The 27,254-nt window shown below is 44.0% G+C and overlaps 1 protein-coding gene across 9 annotated transcripts in view; it reads left to right on the top strand.

Annotated features, from left to right (window-relative positions):
- CCDC88A (coiled-coil and HOOK domain protein 88A) overlaps positions 1-23,788 on the top strand; it is a 199,402-nt gene extending 175,614 nt beyond the window's left edge. For 6 of the 9 annotated variants that reach the window (XM_088478023.1, XM_088478020.1, XM_088478021.1 and 3 more), the window contains 2 exons: positions 3,959-4,233; positions 6,604-8,867. In XM_088478023.1, coding sequence (XP_088334149.1) covers positions 3,959-4,233; positions 6,604-7,446 — 1,118 coding nt within the window. In that variant the 3' untranslated portion in view covers positions 7,447-8,867. Of the gene's footprint in view, positions 1-3,958; positions 4,234-6,603; positions 8,868-15,201; positions 15,300-21,719 lie in introns of those variants that run through there. The other 3 variants (XM_088478026.1, XM_088478024.1, XM_088478025.1) reach the window with 2 other exon arrangements.
- The last annotated feature ends 3,466 nt before the right edge of the window (positions 23,789-27,254 follow it).

Raw genomic sequence — 27,254 nt, 5'->3', positions numbered from 1 at the left:
GCGGCCGCGCGTTCGCTCTGAGCGATGTTCGCACTACTGCGCATGCGTATGGGTCGTAATGTGCATGCGCAAACCAGTCATTGTGTTCGGAAATCGTGCGCTCGCAAAACAGCGAGGGGCTGCTAATTTGAGTGACAGAATGTACCGTTTGTAGGTGGTAACAGCGGAAGGTGCTTGAAAACGGGGGAGTGGAGATCCGAACGCAGGCGTGCCAAACGGTCAAAAGGGCGTTTAATGGGAGTGCATAATTAGTAAAGGAGCGTCATCGACCACGTCACTTGGTTGTCTTTTAGCCTGAACTGCTCGCAGTGATTGCGGTAAGAAAAACCTACCATAAGCACCGCGAGCAGTTCAGATGCCTTTCGATGTACCCGATTAATCTAATAAATACCGGAGATTACGTGTGTTGCGAACGGCAAAGGGGCGTCTTTACAAAATAGCGAGCGCATTTTTCGTTCGCTCGCTCAGACATAGAGGCGTCAAAAAAACGCAAAGAGCGAGCGCTCAATTTAAATAGCCAGCCCCTTTTTTGGAACGACCGTCCGCAAATAGCGTCTGGACTGAGGGCCTGATTCAGAGCCGTTGGGAGAGGCCAAGAGAGGATTTTAAGAAGAGAAGTTTGGAGGCATGAGGGTATTGTGGATTGTCAATGGGGCTATTGAAATCACCCATGATAATGGTGGAGATGTCAGAAGATTGGAAGTGAGGGAGCCAGGCAGAAAAATTTTCCAGAAATTGATTGGGTGGTCCAGGTGGATGATAGATCGCAGCAATGCGCAGAGAGAAAGGAGTGAAAGTCCTGATAGAATGTACTTTAAATGATGTAAATGTAAGGGATTGGGACAGTAGTATTCCTACTCCACCTCCTTTACTATTACCAGGCCTGGAGGTGTGTGTGAAGTGTAGGCCATCATGTGAGAGTGCTGCAGGGGAGACAGTGTCTGATTGTGTGAGCCATGTTTCTGTTAATGCCAGAAGATTGAGGTTATTAGAAATAAAGAGGTCATGGATGGATGTTAGTTTGTTGCAGACAGAGTGTGCATTCCATAAGGCACATGTTAGTGTTTTAGAGGGTGATGGGAGGCATGTGATGTGTCTGAGGTTTGCTGGATTTATCCGTTGTGAGTAGGGCATGTGTGTAGGGCCTAGATTTGGTGGTATGTCACCAGCTAATAGAAGTAGAAGGAGAGAGATATAAATATAGTTCTGGGTTTTGTATGAAATTTTTTTATGGCGACAGGTTGTGGATGTTATTGTCAATTTAGAAAGATAAGTAAATAGCTCATGTGTGTTCACAAGAGGGGAGTAGATTATTGAGGCTGCAATGTGTACAGAGGGGTGAGCTGCAGGGAGAGTAAAGGATGTAATAGCCTTAGAGAACATGCCATGGAGTGAAATAAGAATGAATAATATTTGGTACATGATGATTTAGAATAAAAAGAGAAAATCCTTAGAATACAAATACATATAGTTTCCATTTTGAAATTGCCTGCTTTTTGATGTTGTTCAATGTTTGTTCAACTGTTTTTTAACTGTTCATTTTGGATACTTTGTGCATAAGATACTTCGTGCATGGGATGCCCAGCTCTCTTATAGATCTGACTCATAAGATATACTGTGGCTGATTTACACAGGCTACATCTGAGACATGTCCAGCTGACCTAAGGTGTTAAATTGCCTTGTGTTTGACTATGTAAAAAACAGCCCAGTATACCATCATAAACTATGCTTCACTGACCACATCACAAAAATAGGTAATGACTATTGCAATAAGTTAAGATATCGCATACATTTAAATAAGTTGAATGAATAAAGTTCAGAGTATGAAGATTGCAGGATGGTGGATATTGCATACCTTAGAGATGAGAAAAAGAAGATGGTTAGGTCCAGATAAATATATATATATATATATATATATATATATATATATATATATATATATATATACACATACACATACATATACGGTGCAAGACTCCCAACGCTCCTAGAGGTGTAGCATACCATAGTTTTCTTTACATTTTGCACTATAGATGCTGGACTGCGGCTTTAACCACACAGGAATTAGTTCTAAACACGTACAAAGTCGCAGATGTCACAGAACGGAACTTGGCGTGAAGAAAATCTGCGGTCGCTGCAATGTGGCACTTCGCATTCAGAGTCAGACTCAGTCGCACACAGATGTACAAATGTCACACATCACATTGATCAGTGTAATCTAGCAAAGTATGAACCTGGTGCGTGGAGAGAGGGGCTATTTTCCGCGACTTCCACAACAGCGTATGAGGACACATCTGTATCTGAAGTCTATATTGTTCTGTGATTGGATGATAACATTGAGGCTGTGTCATGCAGCACATACTCTATGTATGGTCCCACATGAAGGATCCCAAATCCACCAGATGCTCTTATCATTATTATATGGGACTTTGTAGTTAGTATGGCAGTAAATGTCCTCAAATAATTTTTATTTTTGGCACATCATTTAAAAAAAATAAAAATAAATAATAATTATTGTGTTCTATCTGATTTGTCTGCTTAGCCCCAGGGTGACCGTGTCATTCGCTATGCCGCTCAACCCTGGCAACTAACAATTAGCATAGATTCTATCATCACTGGTTGCTAGGGTCATTGATGCATAGCAAAGCTACTAAGAAGAGAAAAAAGTACTTTGTCTTAATATATGGCGCACATGAAAGTGTTGCATTGATATTAAAAGGATAGATCTTTATTGGATATACATTAAAAAAGTAATAATTAATATGTTGTAACTCAATGCAATGTGTCATATGTGTAATAATATGGAGAGACTTGTGAGACAGGACACTGCAGTATGAGAGAGCTCACTCCTGATACAACGTGTCATTAGCAACATTGTTGCCAAATATGCACAAGTACCGCCAACATTGTAGCCTTAGTTAAATTAGCGGCAATAACAAGAACCCTCATATTATCCTTAACCACCTGGAAACAACCAACTTATGTATTTCAATTTTAACCTTTATTTTGCTGAATTTGGTACCACCGTACCAACTTTTTAATGTATATCCAATAAAGATCTATCTTTTAATATCAATGCAACAATTTCATGTGCACCATATATTAAGACAAATTACTGTTTTCTCGTCTTAGTAACATAGTAATGATTAATATGTCAAATGGCAGCACCCCCAATTTAAATACAAAGTAAATATATTAATTATGGGGTTTCTTTACAATCATAAGTGATGTGTGCAGATGTATCCGTCCTTCTGTTTTTCTCTGCATAGCAAAGATGCAGGAACATAGTGGGCACATATAACCAGGGGTTCGGTACAGGATGCGAGCACTCGGGATCCTGGTGGTCAGAATCCCAACACTGGCATCCTGATAGGACTAGGATACCGACACCTACAAGTCAGTATCCTAACCCTCCCCCTCTCCCTACCCCTAGCCATCCCTTCTTGGTGCCTAAACCTAACCTGCCCCCTAGTGCCTAACCCTAGTACTTACCATCTGATGCCTTTGTCGGGATTCCGGCGTGGGTATTCTAAGCGCCCGCATCCCGACTGTCGGTATATTGACCGGATCCCATAACCAGCACTGCAGACTAATGTACAAAAATTAAAACATAACAAATTTAGATGTTTGAGAAATGTTATTGAGCAGCTAGACAAATATATCAACCAAGCTGAAGTATTTATACTGTTTGTCCCAACAAACACATGATGGGGATGGAAATGTATAATAGTGTAAACGAAGCCTCAATCTTCATATGTCTCAGTGATTTGTAGTTTCCTTGGTAACGGAAATGATTTTCACAGATGGGTGGCTCCAACATTGCACTTACCAGTGATGTCATATGTGCTGTTCATAGTGTCGTTGTTGTAGAAAATGCAGAACTCTTTGATGTTGTTTAATCATGTCACCAATCTCTGAAAGCTCTGTGGTGTAATACCTGCTCATTGCTCTGCCGCAGGTCAGGTGACCAGTCAGAGTAGATCTCAGAGTCACAGCAGTGGAGATTTCATCCTGCACCATGATAATGAAGTGTGGTCCGGCAGTAGTAGTCCAGTCCAGTATTTTGGTAATCGATTGAAAAAGAACGCTGTATCAAGCCCCATGCTGAGACTGAAATCATGCGATGGGGCAGAAAGCCTGACCCAGGCAAGGAGGAGACTGGGGTCACCAGGGAGCGAGATGGTGTCTCTCAAACAGTTTTTAGAAGAAAGCAACAAGCTGACTGTGAGCCAGGTGAGTTGGTGAATTTATCTCTAGCTGTACACACAGGGCAGGTTACACACTCTGGGCTCGATTCATACCCGCTCACTAGATGCATTCACACGCACCCAGCGTATGCAAATTCTGCAAAGGCAGGCGATAGCACAGCAAGGGATTAGCATGCTCACTATGTCTTGTCGTGCGATCGCGGTGTGTATGCAGACGATCACAAGCATGTCTTAAGACGCCCACTAATACTCATCATCTTCAGGAAGTGTAAGCAACCATCGAGTACCGCAGCGCTTGTGGCTGACCATACCCTGCCGCAAGCACTGCGAGTGCTTAAGTGTGAAATACAGCCAAGTGATGTGTACTATGACGCTCTGTGATAATTATGCACCACTCCCCCGTTTCCGTCGACCAACCCCTGTTACCACCCACAAACAGCTCGTCCTGTCACTCAGCCTGGCGAGCTAACTATGAGCAACGAGCGAACGCTTCCTTATCGCCTGGACTAGTACACGCACTGCGATGCGTACGCATGCGCACATGGCGATCCACCGGCCGCTACGAGCGAACTCAGCCTAGCGAGCGGGTTCTGAATCGGGCCCTCTGTCCAAGTCTTTCAAATGACTCTATTAGTGCAGTGGTTCCCAAACTTTCTTGAATCACGGTGCCCTAGAGTATTAGCATATTTTTAAGGCGTCCCTAAGCCAAAAATATTAAGTAAATTGTGCTTGATAGGCAAAACCAGTGCTGGTGACTGCCAATCACATTGGCCATAAATAATTATATTTGGTCCTGGACCTCCAACCTGTGGCGATGATACAAATGCTTTGCGAAACCCTGTTTGGGAACCACTGTATTAGTGTGAACGTAGTAGAATAAAATGTATCTTCCTACGTCCATGAACCTCTGATCTATAATACCCCTTTTCCACCTAAATTCTGGGTCTGACCCGGAGTTGGAACAAAGTTCCTATCTGGATCAGACCCGGAATTTTGCCGGCGCCGACTCGGGATATTCCCGAGTCAGCGCCGCTCACACAGCAGTCGGGTCTGCATAGACCCGGCTTTTGCGGAGTGAAAGTGGTCGCTTGGAGATGACGTCATCTCCAAGTGCCACTGAAGCCGGACCAATCGGCCGGCTAGCAGCGCACTCCAGGTCATCGTGACCCGGAGTGCGCTGTTCTCACAGCAGGGTTTCACAGGCTACGCCCGTGTTAAACCCTGCTAGTTACCTGGGTTGGATTGCCGGGTCACTCGACCCAGCGATCCAACCCTCTCCCCTTTTACACCAGGGAGCTGCCCGGGTTAACCCTTCAAAAACCCGGGTTTTAGCTCCGGTGTAAAAGGGGTATAACTTACACAATCTGCAGTTACAGTTTAGCTAAAGATGGTCAGGAATCTTTGTCTCTGAACGCAGGATCACAGGTTAAGTGATGCCTCTACCATGTTTGTGGACTCGTAAAATTAAAAAAAAAGTTTCTTGTGGGGGATTAAAATTGGCATTTTAAGTAGGAAAGTCACAAAACAAACCACCATTTAACCAAAGCAAAGTCCATTTCATGGAAGGTGTCACAGTATTTTCCCATCCAGTGGTTTATTTATGGCCCAACATGATCGTTGGTCTGGTGTAGGGTTAAAGTTTTCAAGCCACAAAAGTAGTATTATTTCTACAGCAGATTTTTTTCATATAGGAGATGTATCAATAGTTCTAAAGAGTACAATTGCAGACGTTGTCCATAGCAACCAATCGGATTATACCTATCATGTTATATAATGTACTAGAAAAATGATAGCTAGAAGCTACAGTAATTTGGGAATTGAAACTTTCATTTGCTGTTTTTGTACTAAAATTAGGGCAGGGTCAAATGGACTATTTCAAACAATGTTTTGAAGTGATAATATGCTCCCTCCCCTCATTTTTAGTGTAGGACTCTGCTTCCCTGGCACACCATGGTGACGGCACTGTAAAATCGCCACAGGCAGCGTTGTGACACTCTGATGTGAATGGGACAGTTTTCCCTACACTCCATGGGGGGAGATGTACTAAGCCAGTGTGATAAAGTACCAACCAATCAGCTCCTGTCACTTTACAGGCTGTGTTTGAAAATTTACAGTTAGGAGCTGATTGGTTGGTACTTTATCACTCTACACTTTATCACTTTTCAAGGCTTAGTACGGTAACTCTCCCTCCATGTCTGTATCATCAATTCAGAGCAGCGCCCTATCCTGGTCAGTAAACCAGGACATTTTAAATCACCCTTTGTCAATGCCTCTAGAGTACATTTATATGTTTACTTCCTGCAACATTTCAAGAGCCCATATGCTTTACCTTGTCCAATTCTAGCTTATTAAAAATAATCATCTGTTCCTTCCCCTCTGTTTTGTCTTAATTCAGATTCGGTCTGGGAGCCAGGAAAACCTACTAGATGAAGTCATGAAAAGTCTGTCTGGCTCTGCTGAATTAGCAGGATTACAATCCCCAATGCAGCTGTCCCCTGCCCTATCCGTAGGTGACAGGAAGACTGCAAAACCGGAGCACTGTGTGCGGCCGCAATCTCAGAAAGCAGACGAAAATACTAGATTCCCATTCCCTGTAGTGATGAGCACTCAGTCTTCGGGAGGAAGCCTTACTGTAGGGCAGGAGACTGTGTGCCCCCAGCGGCAGGCGAAGGATTCCAGCCAATACGCCACCTTGCCCCGTGCTAGCAGTGTGATCTCTACCGCCGAGGGGTCCAGTCGAAGGACAAGTATACATGATTTTTTATCCAAAGACAATAGGTCACCTGTATCAGTTGATCCGTCACCTACAAGCGAAGATGCCCCATCGTTATCGAGTGAGTACAGTGCGGTCAGACAGTCTCCTCCTATTCTCGCCAACAGAACCCCTCCACCTGTAGTTAGCAATATTCCTCAGTGTTGTTCTGGTTGTGACCTAGTTAGCATGTCAGATGGGACCGGTATCATGTCCTACAAGTCACCATGCATGTCCTGTCCGTATCTTTCACTGAACCCTGATTTGGTGAGTAGCATCAGTGGGCCACCAGGAGACAGACCATTTGTTTACCCAGTGCTATCAACGGAAAGTATAGATTGGAGCGAATCCGGCAGCCGGAATGTAAATAGCGAAGTGAGTAAATGTGATTGTTCAACCCAATGTCCGCAGAGTAATGATGCAGAGTTGTCCTCCCTTGTGTCTGAAGATAATCAAAGCATTTGGTATGAGTATGGTTGCGTTTGAAGATTCTTCGTAGAGTAATAGTCAGCGGTCACAACTGGGATATTTTTGGGATTCAGAGACACTCGGAGTCACTGCATGAAGCATCCTTCTGTGCGTATGTTTTTATACAGCATGTCTGTCGCACCCGTCTTTCCCCGGTGGTAATGTGTGTCAAGCAGATATAGTGATACTCAACTGGAGAGTTTGCAATGGGTGGTCATTGGCTGAGCTCATTCACCTGTCCTCAGACCTGATCACTCTCAGATGTCGAAGTGGGGACTCGTCTCGGGGGGCAGACGCTAGGTGTGGGGAAGAATTTTAAACCCACAGGTCCACGTTTATTTTTTCCAATTATCAAGTTCATTTGAATTTTAAATAAATGTTGAAATGAAGTTTGGAAAAATGGTAACTTATTTATTACAATATATCATTAATGTGATAAATAGCAGATCATATAATTATAGTATAAGAAGTATCAAAGGAAAACGATAAAATAACATATGATATATGTAATATACACACACACAACTATTCATCTATAAATTCCATGAGTAAGGATGCAGGTTGTATACAACATACACAGTGCTTGCGTTATGAGTAAGAACATTAAACCCCATGCAGAGATAATCGTATTAATTATTCCAATTTAAGTGGATTTCCAAAATTAATTGTTCTCTAAAAATGCTCTATAACTATGAAATGTTGAGTACCGCTGGTCTGTCAGTGTCCGTGTTTTTATCATGTATGTTTATACGCATGTTAGGGCTCTTGCATGTGATCCTGCCAGCATCCTGTGTACAGTAGGTGTATAATAGATGCGTTGCTGAAATTGATGTTTGCATCTCAAGCACAGCTATTGTAAAGATTTAGTTCTTTTTCATATATTGTGATAAAATTTAATATAATCAATATTATGTAGAAATTCTTCTATATTTTTGTTACATGTAGTGCTTTGTTCTGATGCATCATTGATAACATTTTACAACACGTGGACAGGTTTGATCGCAAGTTAACAGCAAATTCCCCCGTAGATAGTAGAGATTTTGAATATGTACCATACACACACACACACACACACACTAACACACCTTTGCTTCCATTACCTGAATGTGGAATCTTTCATTGAGGGTCTCTCTAATTGAGGGCCTGACGCCTGAATAGAAATTTGAAATGTCATGAAGGTGAGAGCAGGTGGGGCAATATAGGACACATATTATGGTCCGCTTGGGCATTAGATTCTCCATTGTAGTGACCCAATGACCTAATAAGAATCATGAACCCCAAAAACAAAGAAAAATGCTAGTGGAACTGGAAGCAACCTAAACCATAATTCAGTTAAGCAGGAGGAGAAGGATCACTTGTGGTCCTCAAACCTCTTCCTGGGTAGCAGTAGCAACAGTGCCACCTACAGGTGGACTGAATACTATTCGAATACTAAATAGGGGACCTACAGTATATCTATGAATATAATAAAAGCTTTGTATATTTTACTAAATAAAATGGTCATGTGAATTCTATATTCCATTTTGCACAATTAAGATTTTGTCTTGAAGATTCAACCCTTGCGTCCGAACCATGAATGTGTAAATTGTTATTTCACCGCTAAGTCTGTCACAGACTGTTCTAAGAATACGCACCAGCCTTTTTTTCTACAGGAGGAGTCCACCTTTTTGTGACAACTGAATATCACTTTACAGGGGAGATGTATCAAGCGTTGGAGAGAGAGAAAGTGGAGTGGTTGCCGAAAGCAACCAATCCGCTTCTAAAGCCGGGCTTACAATATGCAATTATCCGTCCGATCAGAAGATTATCGGCGAATGAAGTGGATAACTGCGTAGTGTATGGCCGCGACCCATCAGCGATGATCTGAGGGTCGGGCAACAAAAATCTTCCAACATACCAGACTGAACCAATGATTGGCGGCCGCATTGGCAGTATATGCTCAGGGGAGGAAATGTTCCATCCCTAGGGGAGGAAAGCAGATATCATGTGGCCATACATTGTGACATAGCTCACAGTGTATGGCCCCGATATCTGATGGGTCTTAGCTTGTCTGATAAAGGGGGAGGGAGATAAAGTACCAACCGTATGGCCTCCGATGATGAAGTAATGAACTCGCTGCGAGGGATACTTAAGTATCCAACTCACAGCGGGGGAAACGTGACACCGGAGCAATTCATCATTGCTCCGGTGCGGGGACAACTGCTCCGAAAAGCAGCTGTCTGCTCTGTTAGTATCGCAGCTGCAGCTGCGTTACTTATCTGCTCCCCGTCGTCCCGGCTACGTATGTGTGATCTCGAGTCGCGCATGTGCACAGCCGCCGGGGAGGTAGCGAGGAGGCGGCGGAGAGATCCGCTCGGATCCCTCTTAACATCCCCGAAACTCCTTCCCATAGGAAGGAGCGGGGATTCGAGAACAAACGCTGCTGTTCTCGAACACAAACTGGGAAAATGTTATGTTTTTGGAGTTTGCTGAATATCAGGGGGACCATTTGGGACCCCTGATGATGAATAGCCCGGTAACTGAAATATGCTGAAACTAGCATTTCTGCATGGTTACCGGGCCATTTATGGGTTAATGAATAGGCCCCTGAGTCTCTTACTTTTACTTTTAGATTTTATTTTTTTGAAGTAAACCTTTAATATATTTTTACAAGCTCATTATAATGTGAAATCTTAAATTATTTACAGTGCCTTATTGCCTTGATTCATACTCTTATAATATAATCATTGATTTGAAAATATTTGTGATTAAATGATTGAACTGTATTTGCTATAGGTCACATTTACGCAACCTGTCTCTGCAGATGTTGTGCGACTATAAGTACCAGCATGCCCTGCCAGCTTCTGAAGAAGGCCTTATGCAGGGCCATGTAAAGGCATAGGGCACTAGCTGTTACGGGCACAGGGACAGGTTACGTCCCCAAATGTTGTCTTCATGCCCTGCTCCGTTTGTCCTTCACATATGTATCTATATTAGGGATGTGCAGGCTCGGATAGGTTCGAGTTTGCACGTGGAGTTCGGATTTTTCCCTCCAAAAAAACGGAACTCAGAACGAGGCAAAACGTCATCTTACATGGACGAACATCATCATTCCTGGACAAAAGTCCAGGAATGATGATGTTCGTCCATGTAAGATGACGTTTTGCCTCGTTCTGAGTTCCGTTTTTTTGGAGGGAAAAATCCGAACTCCACATGCAAACTCGAACCTATCCGAGCCTGCACATCCCTAATCTATATCAATGCCCACACAGATGTCAGGACCTGCAGCAGCTGTTCTTGCCTCTGGCATGGCAGGCTGATACTTGTAGTTCTGTAACAGCTAGCGAGATTGCCAACATGTGATCTAGATCTTTTTTTACCAGCTGTAATGGGACACGGCTACTTGTTTGAGATCAATGTTAAACAAGCGCCTTCATATGAGGAAATTATAGTCAAGAAGCTACTAAATTAAGTTTTCTTTTATGACATTTATGTGACCATTACAATTTTTACATGAGAAGGTAAAATGAAAACAACAATAAATAATATGGGTTTAAAAGAGCATTTATAAATGGCTTGAAAACCATGTGTTATGATTTCCATAATTACAGTTTTTTTTTTTCTTTTACAAATTGTGCATTAAAAGTAACTGGTGTAAAACTGGTAGGTCTTGGAAAGAGGACTAAGGGCCTGATTCAAAGTCGCTCACTCTGAATCAGGGCCGGGCTTTTTTTTTTTTTTTTTTGGAGCGGCCTCTTAGCCGCTCGCATAGCTATGGGTGACCACCCACAGCTAATGCAAGTGGTCAGGATGATGGTCGTGATGGTCAAGACCATCGCGACCATCGGGCTTGCGACAAGACCCTTGTGGTAGGGTCTTGCCCATTGCAAGCCCCAGAGAGCTTTCGGCTCTAACAGAGCCGAGCCGGAAGCTCTCCACTGACATCATTTGTGATGTCAGTGGGGCCGCCCCCAAACGGTAGGCGTTCTCATGGGAATGCCTCCGTTTGGGCAGCCACCTCCCCGGCCCGCCCACCAAACGGGGTGAGCTGTCAATCAACATCGACAGCTCGCCCCCTTTGGTGTGAGACCTGTCGCTTGCCGGGTCTCGCGCATGCGCACGACGGAGCCGGCTCCGTCGTGCACATGTGCTGTGTGCCACCATCGACCCGGTTGTGAGCGCTTAGCGCTTGCGACCGGGTCTGAATCAGGCCCTAAGTTAGGATGGGACTATAAATATGGCAATAGAGCATACTTGCCTACTTTTGAAAAAGCATTTCAGGGAGATTGTGAACGCAGCACCTTTGAGCGCGGCGGTAAAGTGAACGTGTACTGCTACATCTGAGAGGCGTGTCATAAACTGACTTACATCCAAATGTAAATGAGCCCAAAAGCAGTTACTAAGATCTACTTGTTCATGAAAACACACTGATACTTTTCAGAAAATGCCTGTAGCCATAGGGATCATTGTGCCTTATAAAGCAGGGAAATTATACTAATGATCCCATTTCAATATATATACAGTATATATGTGTTTTTTGTTTTTTTTCAAATATAACTGCTTCATAATTGGGGTAAGGTGCAATCAGGGAGATTGCTGTACCTTTCAGGGAGAGAGGGAGATTGCTACTATTTCAGGGAGTGGGCAAGTATGCAATAGAGCTTGTAAAGTAGGAACTTGGCTTTAGTAATTCTGTGTTGTACTGTACTTACCTCTGTGGACCTATGTATGCAATGAGTTGTGACTGTGCTGCAGCATGCAATAAGTGCCTTACTAACCGTGGCTGCTATATAGATGCATGATGTTGTTCACTGCCATTTGGATCTCTATGAGGACATGCATGATATGGCAGAATTTCAGTACATACAGATGCTACCTAGCCTTCCAATTGCTTTTCTAATAACAAGGTGTACACGAGCTCCTGTACCTATAGCAGCCAATCAGGTGTGACGTGTAGTGCAGGAGGAATGCACATGATTGGTTGCTGGGGTTTCTTGCAATTGTTGTATTAGCACCATATTTTAGCAAGCCCTTGTAATATGATCCTAGCTGATAGATTTATATCTAAATGTATGTGAAAGTATTGTCTCTTTATATATTACACACATTTTCTGAAACGACACCCCTGTTGGTGAACTATCTCATAAAATGGTGAGTTTGAGGCTGAAAGGACATGTTGGGACTTGTAGTTCATCAAGAGCCAGAGAGAAGGCTGACTATCCATGGAAATAGCCAAACACCAGGCGACAGTAATTGTGTCATCATCCTCCTCAGCTATCACTCAGCTATAATAATCACCACACAACTGCTTTGCTGCATGCAATTTCCAGCAGCGTCATTACAAACCCTTCTCATTCTGGCAAATCCATCAATCAGCCTGCAAAGCAAATGGGCACAGTTTAAAATTGGTGTATTGTTTTGACACATATGCACTGCCGGTCAAAAGGTTTAGAACACCTTAATTTTTTTGCCGTATTTACTGAAATGTAAGCAATTCAAGCCCAGCGAATAACCTGGAATGGTACAAAGGTGAGAGGTAAACTGCTAGAGGTTTAAATAAAAGTTTAGGTTAGCAAAGACTGAAATATATAGACTAAAAAGGGCCTTTTCCAGAGAACAGGTAATGGGGTAAGACGCTACTTACCGACCTTTCAGGACTCCTTTCCGGAGTCGGAGAGGAGATGCTGAGAGCTTCTGAGGGCGGGGTCAGACTATAGCCGTCATTAGGCCCCGCCCCTTTACAGGAAATGACTGCGATTTGTGGGTCTGTGAGGAGGAGGCGGGGTTTAAAAGGTGCAATTCACTGCATTTAGCCCCTCCCTACGGACCTGCAAAATTCTCTGAAAATCACCCCATCCCATACAATTCACTAGGGATCTTTCGGGGGGTGTGGGGGTTACCCAAAAAATTGGGAGACTCCCGGGAGAGTAGGCATGTATGGTTAAGACCTTACAGCTGTTCTACAGCAATGAAAAAAAAGGCGTGCCCGGGCCGTGAAGCAACACCGGTGGACTACTGAAGGCTGGAATAAGGCCTCAAGGGCCGATGAATAAAAATGTAAAATCTTTGGTTTATCACGCAGGGTTTCTGTACGCCTCCGCGTAGGCTAAAGGATGGCTCATCAGTGTGGGGGGTTTATTTACTAAGCAACAGTTTATAAAAGACACCACCTCTGGCGTGTTTAAGTCCAACATTTAAATAGACAATGCTTTGAATTGCAAAAAATAGCACATAAAAATTTTGTGTTAAAACGCGCCAGAAAGTGGCAGCATTTTAAGCTGTTACTTAATAAATACATTTCTGTGACGGTCAAACATGGAGGAGGAAGTGCGATTGTCTGGGGCTCTTTTGCTGGATCCCAACTTGCTGACTTGTACAGAGTGACTGACACCATGAACTATAAAAGGGCTTGCACAAGCATATTCAGCCCCATGCAATGCCCTCTGGTCTACACCTAATTGGATAAGGAGTTCATCCTGCAGCAAGATAATGACCTAAAACATACCCCCAGGCTATGTCAGAACTGCTTTAGAGGAAAAGAACACAAGACGGTAGATTTCAAATCATGGAATTGGCTGCACAATCTCCAGACTTAAGGCCCCTATCCACTAGACTATTTATGTGAGCGATTGAACGATAACGTTATAGTTAGTGTTCATAAATCGTTTGCAAGTCATTTGTAAAAATGTCTTAAACGACCAGCGATGTGCGTGCCCGCTGGTCGTTTAGACACCTATCATCGTGCAAACATGCTGGACAATCTGACGATATCGTCAGGTTCAGCATGTTTGTAGATGATTGATGAGCCTGCACTGAACGACTGCTCGTTCAGTGCAGGCACATCACAGACTGACAAACGACTGCACAATTACAATGTCGTAATCGGTCAGTCGTTTTCATGTCTTTAAGTGGATGGGCACCTTTACACCCCAACGAGCTGGTTTGGGATGAACCGGACAGAAGGGTGAAAAGCTTTTGACCGGTAGAGTACATGCTTTGTGGAGGCTACCTCATTGGAAATAGCAGTGTCAATAGTATGGAATAGCAACAGTGTCTCCATATCTGGTCAAGAAATTAAGAATGCAAAGGAAACCTGCCTTATGGTTCAGTGTATTTACCAAAGTATAGGAACTGCCATACTATACATCATACATGTTTCCTAGCCCGAATAATGTATGTATATACAAATATCCTTTTAAGTTTTAATCCTTAGGCTGTAAATCTCATTAGTCACCCGGTGTAAAACACGGCATGTTGGATTTCACACAGATCTCATCTAAAGAGTGGGAGGATCCGGTAAATTTATTTTACCTACATTAAGAAATTATTTACTATGGGACTGATTCATTTTCGCCCAATACACCATGCAACGTTTACCCATTGCGAACCTTGCTTTCACTAACTGATCCATGGCACTACTCATATTCTACGAGCATGCTGCTTTAGATCGGCCAGTTGAAGGACCGATGGGGAAGGGTGTACAATTTCTGGAATGTAGGACTGGGAAAACCAGGCCTAATGCCCCCAAAGCAACAGCCGAGTGCCACTGCACACATTATACGTAGCTTAAGCAGCCTTACCTGATGACTACACATGGGAAAACTGTGACATTTTGCACAGCTGCAGCTATACGTGAACTACAAGTCACAGCATGCCCTGATAGCCCTTGGAGGACTGTAGAGTTGCAGACTGGCTGGTGCAGGTGATACATTGCTGGGCTGGAGATAGTGTCTTACTGCAAGCTTCTGTGCCTTTATAGACATCCATAATACTAAACCTACCTTTCTCCTACAGATGTGGAGGCAACACCAGAATTCAGGCTTTCAAAAAGCAGGTCTAGGGAGCAACAAATCCCTTAATTTAGTGACCCTGTTCAAGTGATATCCTAAGTGGTGAGTTCCCTACCCATGTTGTAAATGAGGCGCTTTAATCCTTGTTTACAAATGGCTTCCATGCCGCCGTGCCGCATTGCTATTCGCTTTACATTTCATTTGCTTGTTTGCATGCTCTATAACCCATTTCCTGATGAAAACTTCCACTATATGCGATATAATGAGATAGATCATACTTTATGGATTACAATCAGTTTCTGTTATTTATCTAGCACAGTCTTTGAAATGACAGAAGCTGATTGGTGGCTTTGGGCAACTGCTCCGCCTTCTCTCTCTCCAAGGCTTGATACAGCACGCCCACACAGACAAACACGCACACTGTATGGTACATTTTATTCAGCAGCCAAAGTAGCCTACCAGTATGTTTTTGGAGTGGTATCTGAAATTTGGATAGTAATAAAAAAAAAAAAAAAAAGGTTGACAGTGTCTAGATAGACACCAGATGTTAGACAGTCAATAGGTCGACAGGGACACATGGTCGACATGGATGGCCGACAGGTACAAATGGCCGAAGTGGTCAAAAGGACGACATGAAAATGATCGGCAAACAAATGGTCGACACATGTTTTGATTTTTTTTAAGGTTATGCACTTACCGAAGGGTTAAGGTTAGGCACCAGGAGGGAGGGTTAGACCATGTTGACCATTTGTACCTGTCGACCTTCTTTCATGTTGACATTTTCGGTGTTGACATTTTGTCCCTGTCAACGGTTGTCCCTCTTGACTGTCTAACATCTGGGGGTAAATTTACTAAGATGGGAGTTCTATTAAGAAGTCATGTTCCCCATAGCAACCTATCAGATTCCAGGTATTATCTTCTAGAAGGTGCTAGATAAATGAGTAGAATCTGATAGGTTGCTATCGGCAACATCACTTCTTAATAGAACTCCCATCTTAGTAAATTTACCCCCTGGTGTCTAAACACTGTAGACCTTTTTACTGTCTATCTTTTATACAGGCAGGAAAACCGAGTACCCTAGGAAAACCCATGGGGAGAACATACAAACTACACAACCCAAGACTCCAGCAACATAAGGTGGCAATGCTAACCACTATATGTCTGTGCTGCCCTGATGTCACATATTGCAGGCATCCAGGGGCAGATTGGAATGGAAAACCAGCCCAGGAAATCTTGGACGCAGCCCTAATGGGGCGGGCTCTGTTGAGAGGAGGGGGTCTGCTAAGGGGACAGGATACTCCCTTCTTATAGGGCCTGATTCTAAATTCGATGCAGTCGCGGCTACTACTCACCCCTTGCATGATGCACAGCGGTAAATACAGCAAAACACCAATACAGATGCAGTCAGGGGCGCCACATCATTTTTAGGTTCAGCAGGCCAAGATATAATTTCATTTTAACGCCCCGAAATTGCTAAGATGCCTCCTCAGGCATAGCTGGAGTAATCTGCAGACGGAACATTGCAGTGCAGCTAAAGAAGGCACATCTCACTCCATATACACCATACAGCAGCATTGCAGAGACCACTATGTAATGCAGAGAGCATCGCTGTGATATATATATGTATGTAAATATATATATATATATATATATATAAATAGTGTGATACGTTCAGTATCCTGACAAATGAGATGCCGGCGGTCAGAATACCAACGTCAGCATCCCGAGTATTAGGGTTAGGCACTGAGGGTAGAGTGTTAGGTTTAGGGCGCGAGGAGGGGGAGGTTAGGTTTAGGAACCAGGAAACGGAGTGTTAGGGGTAGGAAGAGGCGTAGGTATCCTAACCCTGTCAGGATTTTGACCGCCGGGATCCCAAGTAGTGGCATTCCATGTATACAGTATATATACAAATGTGGTGTATATATATATATAATATACACACACACACACACACACATGTAGCAGCCAGTGTGCACGTAGATAGTGATACTATTTCGGGAGGCTGGCTGCAGAAAGCCTGGAGGTGGAGCCGTCAGTGACAGGCTTCGCAAAGGCTTATGGGAGGAGCGGCTGGGCATGCAGCAGCCAGGCCACCAAAGCGGTGGGGTGGGAGGGAAGGGCGGCTGTCTGCTCTAAAGGCAGCAAAGGGACCGGGCCAGCGGGAACCGCCCGGTGCCCATTCCACCCCTGCAGGCATTACTAAGTCTCTGTCGTCTTGGAGCCTTAAACATTTCAATCAGAAATAATATACAGGGCGTTATGATTAAACTGAATCAAAATGACACAAAAAGTTATGTAAATGATCACTAAATAAGTACCACATATAACCAGTAAATAAGATAAACTTTATTACAGATATTCAAACAGCACGGTGCAATGTCATTGAGGAACACAAAATGTATATATACCACGTCTCAGGTGTGGAAAGTCTGCATAACTAATTGTGATTGGGCAGGATAAGCCACCTACAATTACAGCTCATTCCTAGGGAAAAGATTTCAATAGCCTAAAAAAAAAAGTGTACAGCTCAGTGTATTATTAGCTGTGTACAAATAGTTCCCTGAGATAGGATGAAGGAGTTAAATATTTCACCTTGTAACTAATTTTGTAGGCCTGACAAAGGGAGAGGGTATAAGACGTGGGCGCAGTGTCGCATACGTCCTGATGGTTACCGCCAGGGGATGCAGAACGAATTTGGACGCAGAGAGAGGCAATTTCAGTGGGCGTTCCTGGCTGGTAACAGGCCAGACGCGGACGTGTTGCCGTCAGTGACTGTGGCTTTTTCCGCAGTTGCACTGATTGTCAGCAGCCATGTTCAGACAGGCACTTTGTAAGAATGCCAAAGGCTGCGGCTCCAGCATAAAGGGGCAGTCGCTCTGCGGGAAAAAAAATGCATTAGCGCCCACCTATTAAATCAGGCCGTGTCTTATTACAAGCAGGATTCGCCTTCTGTGCATCTTCGTCATACCCCAAAAAATCCATTCAGCTCTCTAAATAGAAGACACTGGCTGCATTTACTGCTCGTCAGCTAGGTTAGAAGAATTTGTGAATTGAATGACTTGTTTTCCCATATTAAAGATTAAGGGTCTCCGTTATAAACAGTGGCGGATCTTACCTAGGGGCTGCAAGGCTGCAGCCCCCCCCCAAGTAAAATCCGCCACTTCAGTGAGCCAGTGCAGTTTGTGACTGCACAGGCTTCTGGGGAGGTGGCTTCCCATTGGAAAACGCCACATGCCAGTCACGCTAAAGATAGGCAGCCTCAGGGGGTGGTGTCTCCTCCCTGGGACTGCCAGTCCGGGCTGCGATCGGCAGAGAGAGCCTTCCAGTGGAAGCCGCTACTCTGCCTTTCGGCCAGTCCTACTGGGCTGATGTTATGTGTGCGCATGTCAGAATCATTGAGCAGGCACCGGGACCCAGGCTTGCAGCAGCGACAGCCTCCCTCAGGTAAGAGGACAGGAGCTGCTGCTGGTTATAAAACTTACAGTATCAAAATAACAATATGGAATGAATTAGAAATGGGTTGTTGCTAATGCCACGTATACGCTAGACGATATAATGAACGATAACCATATCGTTAAATCGTTCATTATATCGTCCAGTGGGTATGCCGACAACGACCAGCGATGCGTGCTCCCGCTAGTCGTTGACGACGACTCTCATCGCCCGTACTTGCAGGGCAACCTGATGATCGTGTCAGGTTCTGCAAGTACGGGGATGAGGGAGGGTGACGTCACTGAACGATATATCGTTCAGTGTGGGTGCTCAATGTCCCACTGCCGGGGAGACACTACACGATATCGCTCATGGAGCGAATTGTGTAGTGGATATGCGCCATAAGGAGAAGTGGACAGTGGACGTTTTGAACGCTGACTGATTCCATACAGGAGTCTGCGATATTCCATGTGTAAGACGCGATCCCCTATTGGGTGCATCTCCTGGATATGGGAGTGTTTTCATTGCCTCTGCTACCAAAGTAAAGCATTCAGATGGGTCAGGGGCTCAGCGTTGCCCAAGTAATATGTGACTGAGAGAGAGCATTTTACAAGCCAATGTCATTCATAAATGCCCACATACAATGGCACGTTACCTGGCCACGTGTGGTAATATCCAGTCAGTCCTGCAGCATGGGCTTAAAAAAACCAGTTCAGTATTAACTTTGCTGCCACATGTAGACTAAATAAATCTAAAATATATATCCAATCATTTCACAATAAGAACCGATCACTTATTCTCACCTGCCTGAATTTATTATCACTCAAGAACAATTAAATTCAAATCTAAATCAATTAAAATCATGGTTCTCCATCTGGTGCTTCCCAAAGGCACAAGGACAGGGACTTTAGGCGATGAAAATTTGCCATCTGGTACCCACATTGAAAGCTATGACTACTGCTTTCTTTGCTCTCAACTATACCCCTTATGTATTAATATGTCCCAACATAGACATTAGAAATGGCTGGGTCACGTAGCACTATGTAATGAAAGCTATCCTTGAGCTGACTATATACTGAACAGTAAGCGTTCCAATCTGACCGATGCACAACAGTTTGTAACGATTACAGTGTATACATGAACGATAATCGGTTAACGCTGGAAACTGCCGAAAAACGGTCATGACTGATTTGCAAACATCCAGGGCAACGAACATTGTGCCCATATATAGCTCAGTGTATAGAGACATGCAGAGATCATTTAAATCGCTTTGCCCCTTGTACCCATTGGTCGATTCATCGCCAACATTGTTGAGTATAGGGCCATAGGATCAGCAACCCATCATGGATGATATGGTTACAAATATGACACACAATTCTAGTATTTCCATAATAAAGTGATATGTAACCAATGTCAGTGGGGTCCTTTAAAAGTAGATGTTTTTATTTGCACTATAAGCCTATACTGCAAGGTTCCGCAACAAATGCCCTGGTGCCTGCAAGGTCCTGCAGCAAATGTCCTGGTGCCTGCAGGGTCCAGCAGCAAATGCCTCGGGCCTGTAGAGTCCTGCAGGCAATGCCCTAGTGTGTAAACTCCAGTCTGGAGAATTTTTGTGTGAAAAGGGGTATCTCCATGGCAGTTTTGCTTATATGTAGTTGTCCTTTTCCACTACATGTGAGGCAAAATCAATTTATTATTACTAGAGAGAGACTCCACATGGCTCTGAATATTCTATTACAGGAAAGAAAAGATGCTCGTGCAGACTCTAAGCGAGGCTTGGCCAACCAGTGGCTCTCCAGCTGTTGTGAAACTACAAGTCCCAGCATACCCTCCCACCAATCAGCTGGTAAAGCCAGCTGGGACTTGTAGTTTTACAAAAGCTGGAGAGCCACAGGTTGGCCAGGCCTGCTCTAAGCACTAAGAATACTGATCGTCAAAACAGATGGGACCTATTCATCACAACTGGGCCCGTTAGTTTGCTAGCGGGAACCAATGCCATCTTCAGATGGCGTTGCTTCCCAGAGTCCTGCTCCAGGGAAGCAAAAAGAGATCAGAGCAGATCCCTCCGCTGCCTCCTCACTGCAAGACTGGTGCCCATGCACACACATGAGCTCAGGTCATGCATGGTGCAGAATGCCAGCTTCGGAGGGGTAGGTGTTAAAGATCACGGAGACAGTTGCTTTTTGGAGCAGCTGTCACCGCACTGGAACTTATTGAATTGCTCTGGTACTTAAGTATCAATTGCTGCAACTCAGAGCTAGTTGGATACATAATTGCCGGCCCCGATGATGTATGGGCCCCTAATCGAGGTTCTTAGCACATATTTGGCCAAGCATGCGAGCCTATCCACCACAACAGGATATAGGACCTCATTCAGAGTCGGTCGAAGCGGCCGCACGGTCGTATAGAAAAAGGGGCCGGATATGCAAATGATGCACACGCATGTTGCATCCCTAAGGTCGGATCGTTAGCTGGCCGACCAAGGGGTGGATGCGGTCGGATCGCTAAAAATACGCCCACTTCCCGTACGCATTACACGTCATCCCCGGCTACATAAGGATTAATCGCGAGCATCGTATGCCATCGGAACTGGTCGTAGAGCTAAAGGTTGACTATACCCTCTCTTAAGCTCTACGATCATGTCAGTGTAAAACCTTCCATATCACATGTGCCATGATGCTACTTTGTTAATTATGCACTCCCTTAAAACGCCGTTCGCATAATGAGGCACACCTGCGTTCGGATCTCCACTCCCCCGTTTTCAAGCACCTTCCCATGTTACCACCCACAAACGCCACAATCTGTCACTCAAACTACCGACCTGGCGGTGTTCGAGAGAGAAATTTCTGATCGTAGCCGCTAGTTTGCGCACGCGCATTGCGAACTGTACGCATGCGCAAATCAGCGAACATCGCCTGCGTACGACCGCTTCGACCGACTCTGAATGAAGTCCATAGTCTCTGCCAGTGTCCTTTTTGCTTTCTGCGCATTAACCGCTTTGCTTTCTAACCTTCATCTAATCTGTGTCAGTTCTTTCCTTGTTCTTATTTTGTTTTTCTCTCTTTTCTTTCTGCTTTCAACTAAACACAGAGCGAAAAGTGTCCTTCAGTTTGTCATTGCAAAGTTTTTATTTCTGAAGTAACCAGACCGTCCGCCAAGTGAATCCTTTTAACAGAGCCCTTTAGTAGGGAGAGTTCAGCGGTAGAGCTGGAGATGACTGACACGTTCCTTCCTTGAATCAAGGAGATCTTTTTGGAGTGAAAATAACTAAAAGATAAAACCCCACATATCCTAGAGGAGTAATGAGCGTTTTTCTGCACTTTGCATTGTGGTCATATTCTCCTGTCCTTTTCGGGATGGACCCTGCAAGCATTCTTGGAAGTAAACTGACTTTGTGAATGAACCTCATCCTCTGCTTTCAGACCGCTAATGACTTACAGACATTGCATCCGTTTCTGTTTTACTCACAGAAGAAAATGAGGCTTTTTATTGTTTTCGGCCCTGCAGAACACGAGCTTCCTGATTAAATCACTGCCTCACGTGTTTCCCATTGATTGCATGGTAATGCATCTTCCAAGCATTCAGCAGCATGGTGAACATGCCGAATGCACAAGTTCATGTGTTGTAATTAGCACTACAGACGCGCACACACGCTTTGAGGATACTCGGCACCTTTTCTTTGCTGTAGTGTACCCGCCTATATTTGGGTACAGTGCTAATAATATTGTGGATTTTTTTTTTTTTTAAATTCTGTCCTCTGCAAACGGAGGCTGCCATACAGTGCCATAATGATTTGGGCACACATTGCCTCAGTAGTATGCTTATAAGGCGCTATAAATACTGCGTAACAGGATATTGTGATTTATACTTGTAGTCCTTTGAAATTATCGATGATGGACAATGTTACTGCACTGAATACTGTTGGAGGATGAGCAAAAGGATTATTATTATTATGTATGTTTGTCCTGTCAACCCCATTTCCTAATCACGGAATCTGCTGACAGTGAATCGTCTTGGCAAATATAATTTTTTTATATATATATATATTGGCAGTGCCACATTTTAATCAGGTTGACATTTTTTTTTTTTTCGTGTTGCCAGTGGGCTTTGATTGCTGGGCCCCTCGGCAGTGGAGGGGGTAAAGGTAAGCGTGACTGTAGTGTTGGATGCGTGTGGAATTGTTTCCGTGGCAACAATGAACCTCTCTTCCCTCCACTCCATCCTAATTTAAGTAATTGTCTTAATATAATTATTTTCACTTGTATTATTTGATTAAAATTCTTTTACGCTACATAACGACGTTTAACACACATGGGATGTTTCTGTTTTCTCGTTCTGTGTTATTAAACCATTTTCTTATATAATTTTATGTGTATGTAATTTGTCTCTGTGGCTGATTCAGCAGAGTACGCAATAGTAATTATGGACGCAGTCGAGTGATTGCCATTGCGCGTGGGTACAGGCCACACTGAGGTGCGCATCGATCACATTGTGATTTCCATCGCACAGTGAGTGACAGGCTGTCAGCGTTTGGGGATGGTGACTGGGAGCGGCCAGAAAAACGTAGGCGTGCCTGTCCATTTGAACGCTGTTTCATGGGCATGCATAATTTAGCCACTGTGATTGCATACGCAGCTTGAGTACTCACTGCGTGCGACGAGTCTTGCAGTTTCTGCGGCTGGTTAGACCTGGTGTAAATGCTGCGTGACGGGCTGATGTGCGTTTATGGTGCCAATGGATACACAGAAAAGCGAGGTTGGACCGATATGACAGAGCAGCAGTTGGGCGTCCCTATGCCGGTTGAGCTTTGGCAAGCATTAGCATATTTCCGCATCTGCGTTCCGTACGAAACCACAGCTACGATCGCAATTGTGTACGCTGCTGAATCAGGCCCTCTGTTTTGTCTTAATGTAAGCGAACCTGTGGCTTTTCAGCGGTTGTAGAACTGCAAGTTCCATCTGCAAGTTCTCAGCTAGTAGGGCCTGCTGGGATTTCTAGTTCAACAGAAGCTGAAACCCCATAGGTCTGCCTTGCCCTGCTCTACATGCAAAATCCGACATCTTCTCCTAATGAATGTTTGTCATAAAATCCTCCTGTTTTGAAAAGCAACAAAGGTAAAAATTTTAATATCTTTTTATTCAGGAACAATAAAAAGTGTTCAGTGTTATTGCACAGAATTGTATTATTAATCATTATGGACACAGGATCACCAAAACCAGATTAAGGTATTCCATTGTAATTACCAAAACCGGGAAGACTTGCATTAAGCTGGCTTGGGATAGTGTGGAGATTGCTGCAGAATGCAATATCACACCAATGTGAGTGCATAGAGATAATATAGCATATTTTAATATGTAATCACATACACTATGTAGACAAAAGTGATTGGACACTGACAGCAAACAGATCAACAAGATTTTATTGACGTCAGTACTTTGTAGGTCCACCACGTGCAGTGATTACTGCAGACACCCTTCTTGGCAAACTGTCCACAAGTTCCTGGACAACAGCAGGGGGTATGTTCTGCCATTCCGCCTTATGTACAGTGACCAACTGTCACACTGAAGGAGGTCGAGTCGGCCTAGAATGCACCCATCGCTCCAATTTGTCCTAGAGGTTCTCAATAGGGTTAAGATCTGCACTCAGCTGGCCAGTCCATCCGTGTTACCAAATGTTATGTATACCAGTCCAGCGTCGCCCTGGAAACAGGACAGGTGGCATTGTCATCCTGATAAAAACATTTGTTGTTTCCGTAGAACTGCGAGTGCATGGGCCTCCCTACCAAGTGTTCTTTTGGAAACCGCCACATTAGTGGCCATGTGGAACTCATGTGCAATGGTATGCATTTTCACTTGCGTGTTGGGTGTCCAATCGATTAGTCTACATAGTGTATTAAACCCATGTGCAAATCTGCTAAAATAGCATAACTTACACCGCAAACATTACATCATAGTATATTAATTACCTAAGGCAGTGTTTCCCAACTCCAGTCCTCAAGGACACCTAAAAGCCAGGTACACACTAGACGATGTCTAGTGTGTTACCGACCTCTATCGCGACGGGACCCAGCGGGGTGCCGGCATCGGTAAGTGTTTGCACAGTTGCCGAAGCCGGCAGCGGCGGAATGACGGCGGGGACCAAGCTGCATTCGACAGCAAGACCCCCACTGACTATATCACCCGTCAGACCTACATGTACTGTAGGTCCGACGGACGAGGTCACTGATGAGGCGCGCAGTCAGTGACATTGTTCGTACACACTGGACGACTTGAAGAATTTGTCGTAACGATTGCTCGTTATTGGCAAATTCGTTTACAATGTCTAGTGTGTACCCGGCTTAACAGTGCATGTTTAGACGGATCTAATAGTTGGCGCACAGGTATGTTCAGTACTGGCTGACACAGTTTAAACGTTCCACAAATTATTTTAATTGCGATACTGAGGAGATCTGTAAAACATGCACTGTTAGGGGTCTCTGAGGACTGGAGAATGGGAAACAGTAAGGAACGTTTGTCTAGAGCTGTCAAGGTAGAGGCGGGGACCGTCTCCGTGGTTCCATCGGTTTTGGTCAGACACGTGTGTACTATTTTACAATTTCTACTCATGTATTCAAAAAGTTTATGTTCCAAAATGAATAAGTTTTGAATGCAATTCTAGAATTGTAATTTTGATTGTAAATGAATGTGGACTTCTCCTGCTTTCAAAATTTTTTAAATGTATATTTAAATTACAAATCGTAAGCTTGGTACCGTGAGTACTCTTGGAACGATGAGATGCAGCGGACTCCGCCTGTACTGGCAGGTAGGTGTATCTGTGCGGCACACCCAAGCACCTCCTATCTAAACTGCACTTGCTCCTGGTGGTGCTGTGTTTGGAAAGATGGAGCATGTGCATGAGAACTAAACCTCTGGATGTTGCCCTGGTCCATTTGGATCAGCACTGGATGAGGCCTATCGTCTGGGTGTGACTGTGGCCTACTTACTAACCTCTATTCTGGTCTATCCCTGCTTCCACTCCCATTATCTCTAATGACAGGTTGGGGCCTAATGCTGCGTTTTAGCTCTGCCTATCAGTTGCAGGTCTGGTCTCCTCAGAGCAATGGCTGGAGTCCTCCACGGCTGGAGCTGATGTCTGATCAGTAACCATCTCTAGCCAGCAGTTGATAGAAGGTGCTGCCCCCATGACTAGACGAGCGGTATTAACCACCTACTCTCTCACGGTGCAGCTACAGTGCACACATGAAACATGACATTAAATGAACTTTTATACCACACAGAACTATAAAGATATCTGAGGAACCTCTTTAGCCCATGCTCCATTATTACCCCTGACCTGCCAGCTGATATAGCAGATATATGTGTCCTTTACATGTTTATTATTGATTCTAGCTTTTCTGTCAGCTTTTATTTTTACACCAATGTTTCAGGGAATTTGTATATTTTGGTCAGGAAATATGATATATCTTCCTACAGTTGTAAGCATATATTGTTTTTTTTATATAATTCTAAAGTTCAAACCTTGCCCATAGCAACCAATCAGCTTCTACCTATCATTTTATGGGATGTACTTGTTAAATGATAGCTAGTAGCTGATTGGTTGCTATGGGTAAATTTATTTATTTTATTTTTTTCCCCCACATACATTTCTGTAAGTTCCCGTTATATATTCTCCTTTCTCATACTCATCTCTGACAGGCTGATCTTCTGCATTGGAAAATAGTGCTGTATTAGTCCTGGTATACTGATAGTGAAAATATAATTAAAAGACCCCTTACATATGTGCAAACCTTATTAGACCGCATGAAGAAACACCTACTACTAATCTCTCCATTTTATCTGTATGATCCACATGAAAAGGTGAATAATGCTGAGTATATAATAAAGACTGGCAGATACATTGATGGATGTGTTGGATACTCTGGAATTATTCCTGTGTATCTGACGCATCCGGCCAGTGCATGATACAGACGTGTGTTCAGTCACATGGGACTGTGCAGCTGTCCACAGCGTCTGCCAGATATTCAGACTGTTCATTGTTCACACATGGACAGGTGGAGACGCATCCGATTCACAGTGCTTCAATGGACGGTTCCCAGAATCAGGGAAAATAAGCCTGGGCACACACATCTAGATTTTTGTCTCCAGCTCTTGTTTGAGCTGCACCCACTACAGGGGGCACAGTAAAGGAGACATTATTTTAATATCAATATGTTGCATTAACGTGGTGAACAATACCCACCCCAAACATTTGAAGTTAGTGTCATTGCGTCCAAATGTTTTTTGCATAATCAGATGACAAAATATGGTCGTGATCTGCATCACTGGCAAACTAAGAGATGTACTTACTGTACTGAGAGCTTAGCATGCGTTCCATGGCGGCATTTATATACTATTAGGGGTATATTATGTGTGCAGAAAGCACTACCCATTGCCAGTAACGCATTACAAAGAGAACCCCTAAGTGCCAAACATGCAAACCGATCCTTCCATCTCAGCGCTGATGACGACTAGTAGTAAACCTTGGGCGCGTGCAAATACTCTGTGTACGACCCAGCATACAGGCAAATCTGCACATTTTTTCCATGAATGCTTCTTCGCACAAAGGGCCTGATTCAGAGTTGGGAAT

This window comes from Taudactylus pleione, unplaced genomic scaffold (genome assembly GCF_031769625.1).
Source record: "Taudactylus pleione unplaced genomic scaffold, aTauple2 ptg000206l, whole genome shotgun sequence".
Taxonomy (NCBI): domain Eukaryota; kingdom Metazoa; phylum Chordata; class Amphibia; order Anura; family Myobatrachidae; genus Taudactylus; species Taudactylus pleione.
This window is presented reverse-complemented; position numbering and strand designations above follow the sequence as displayed.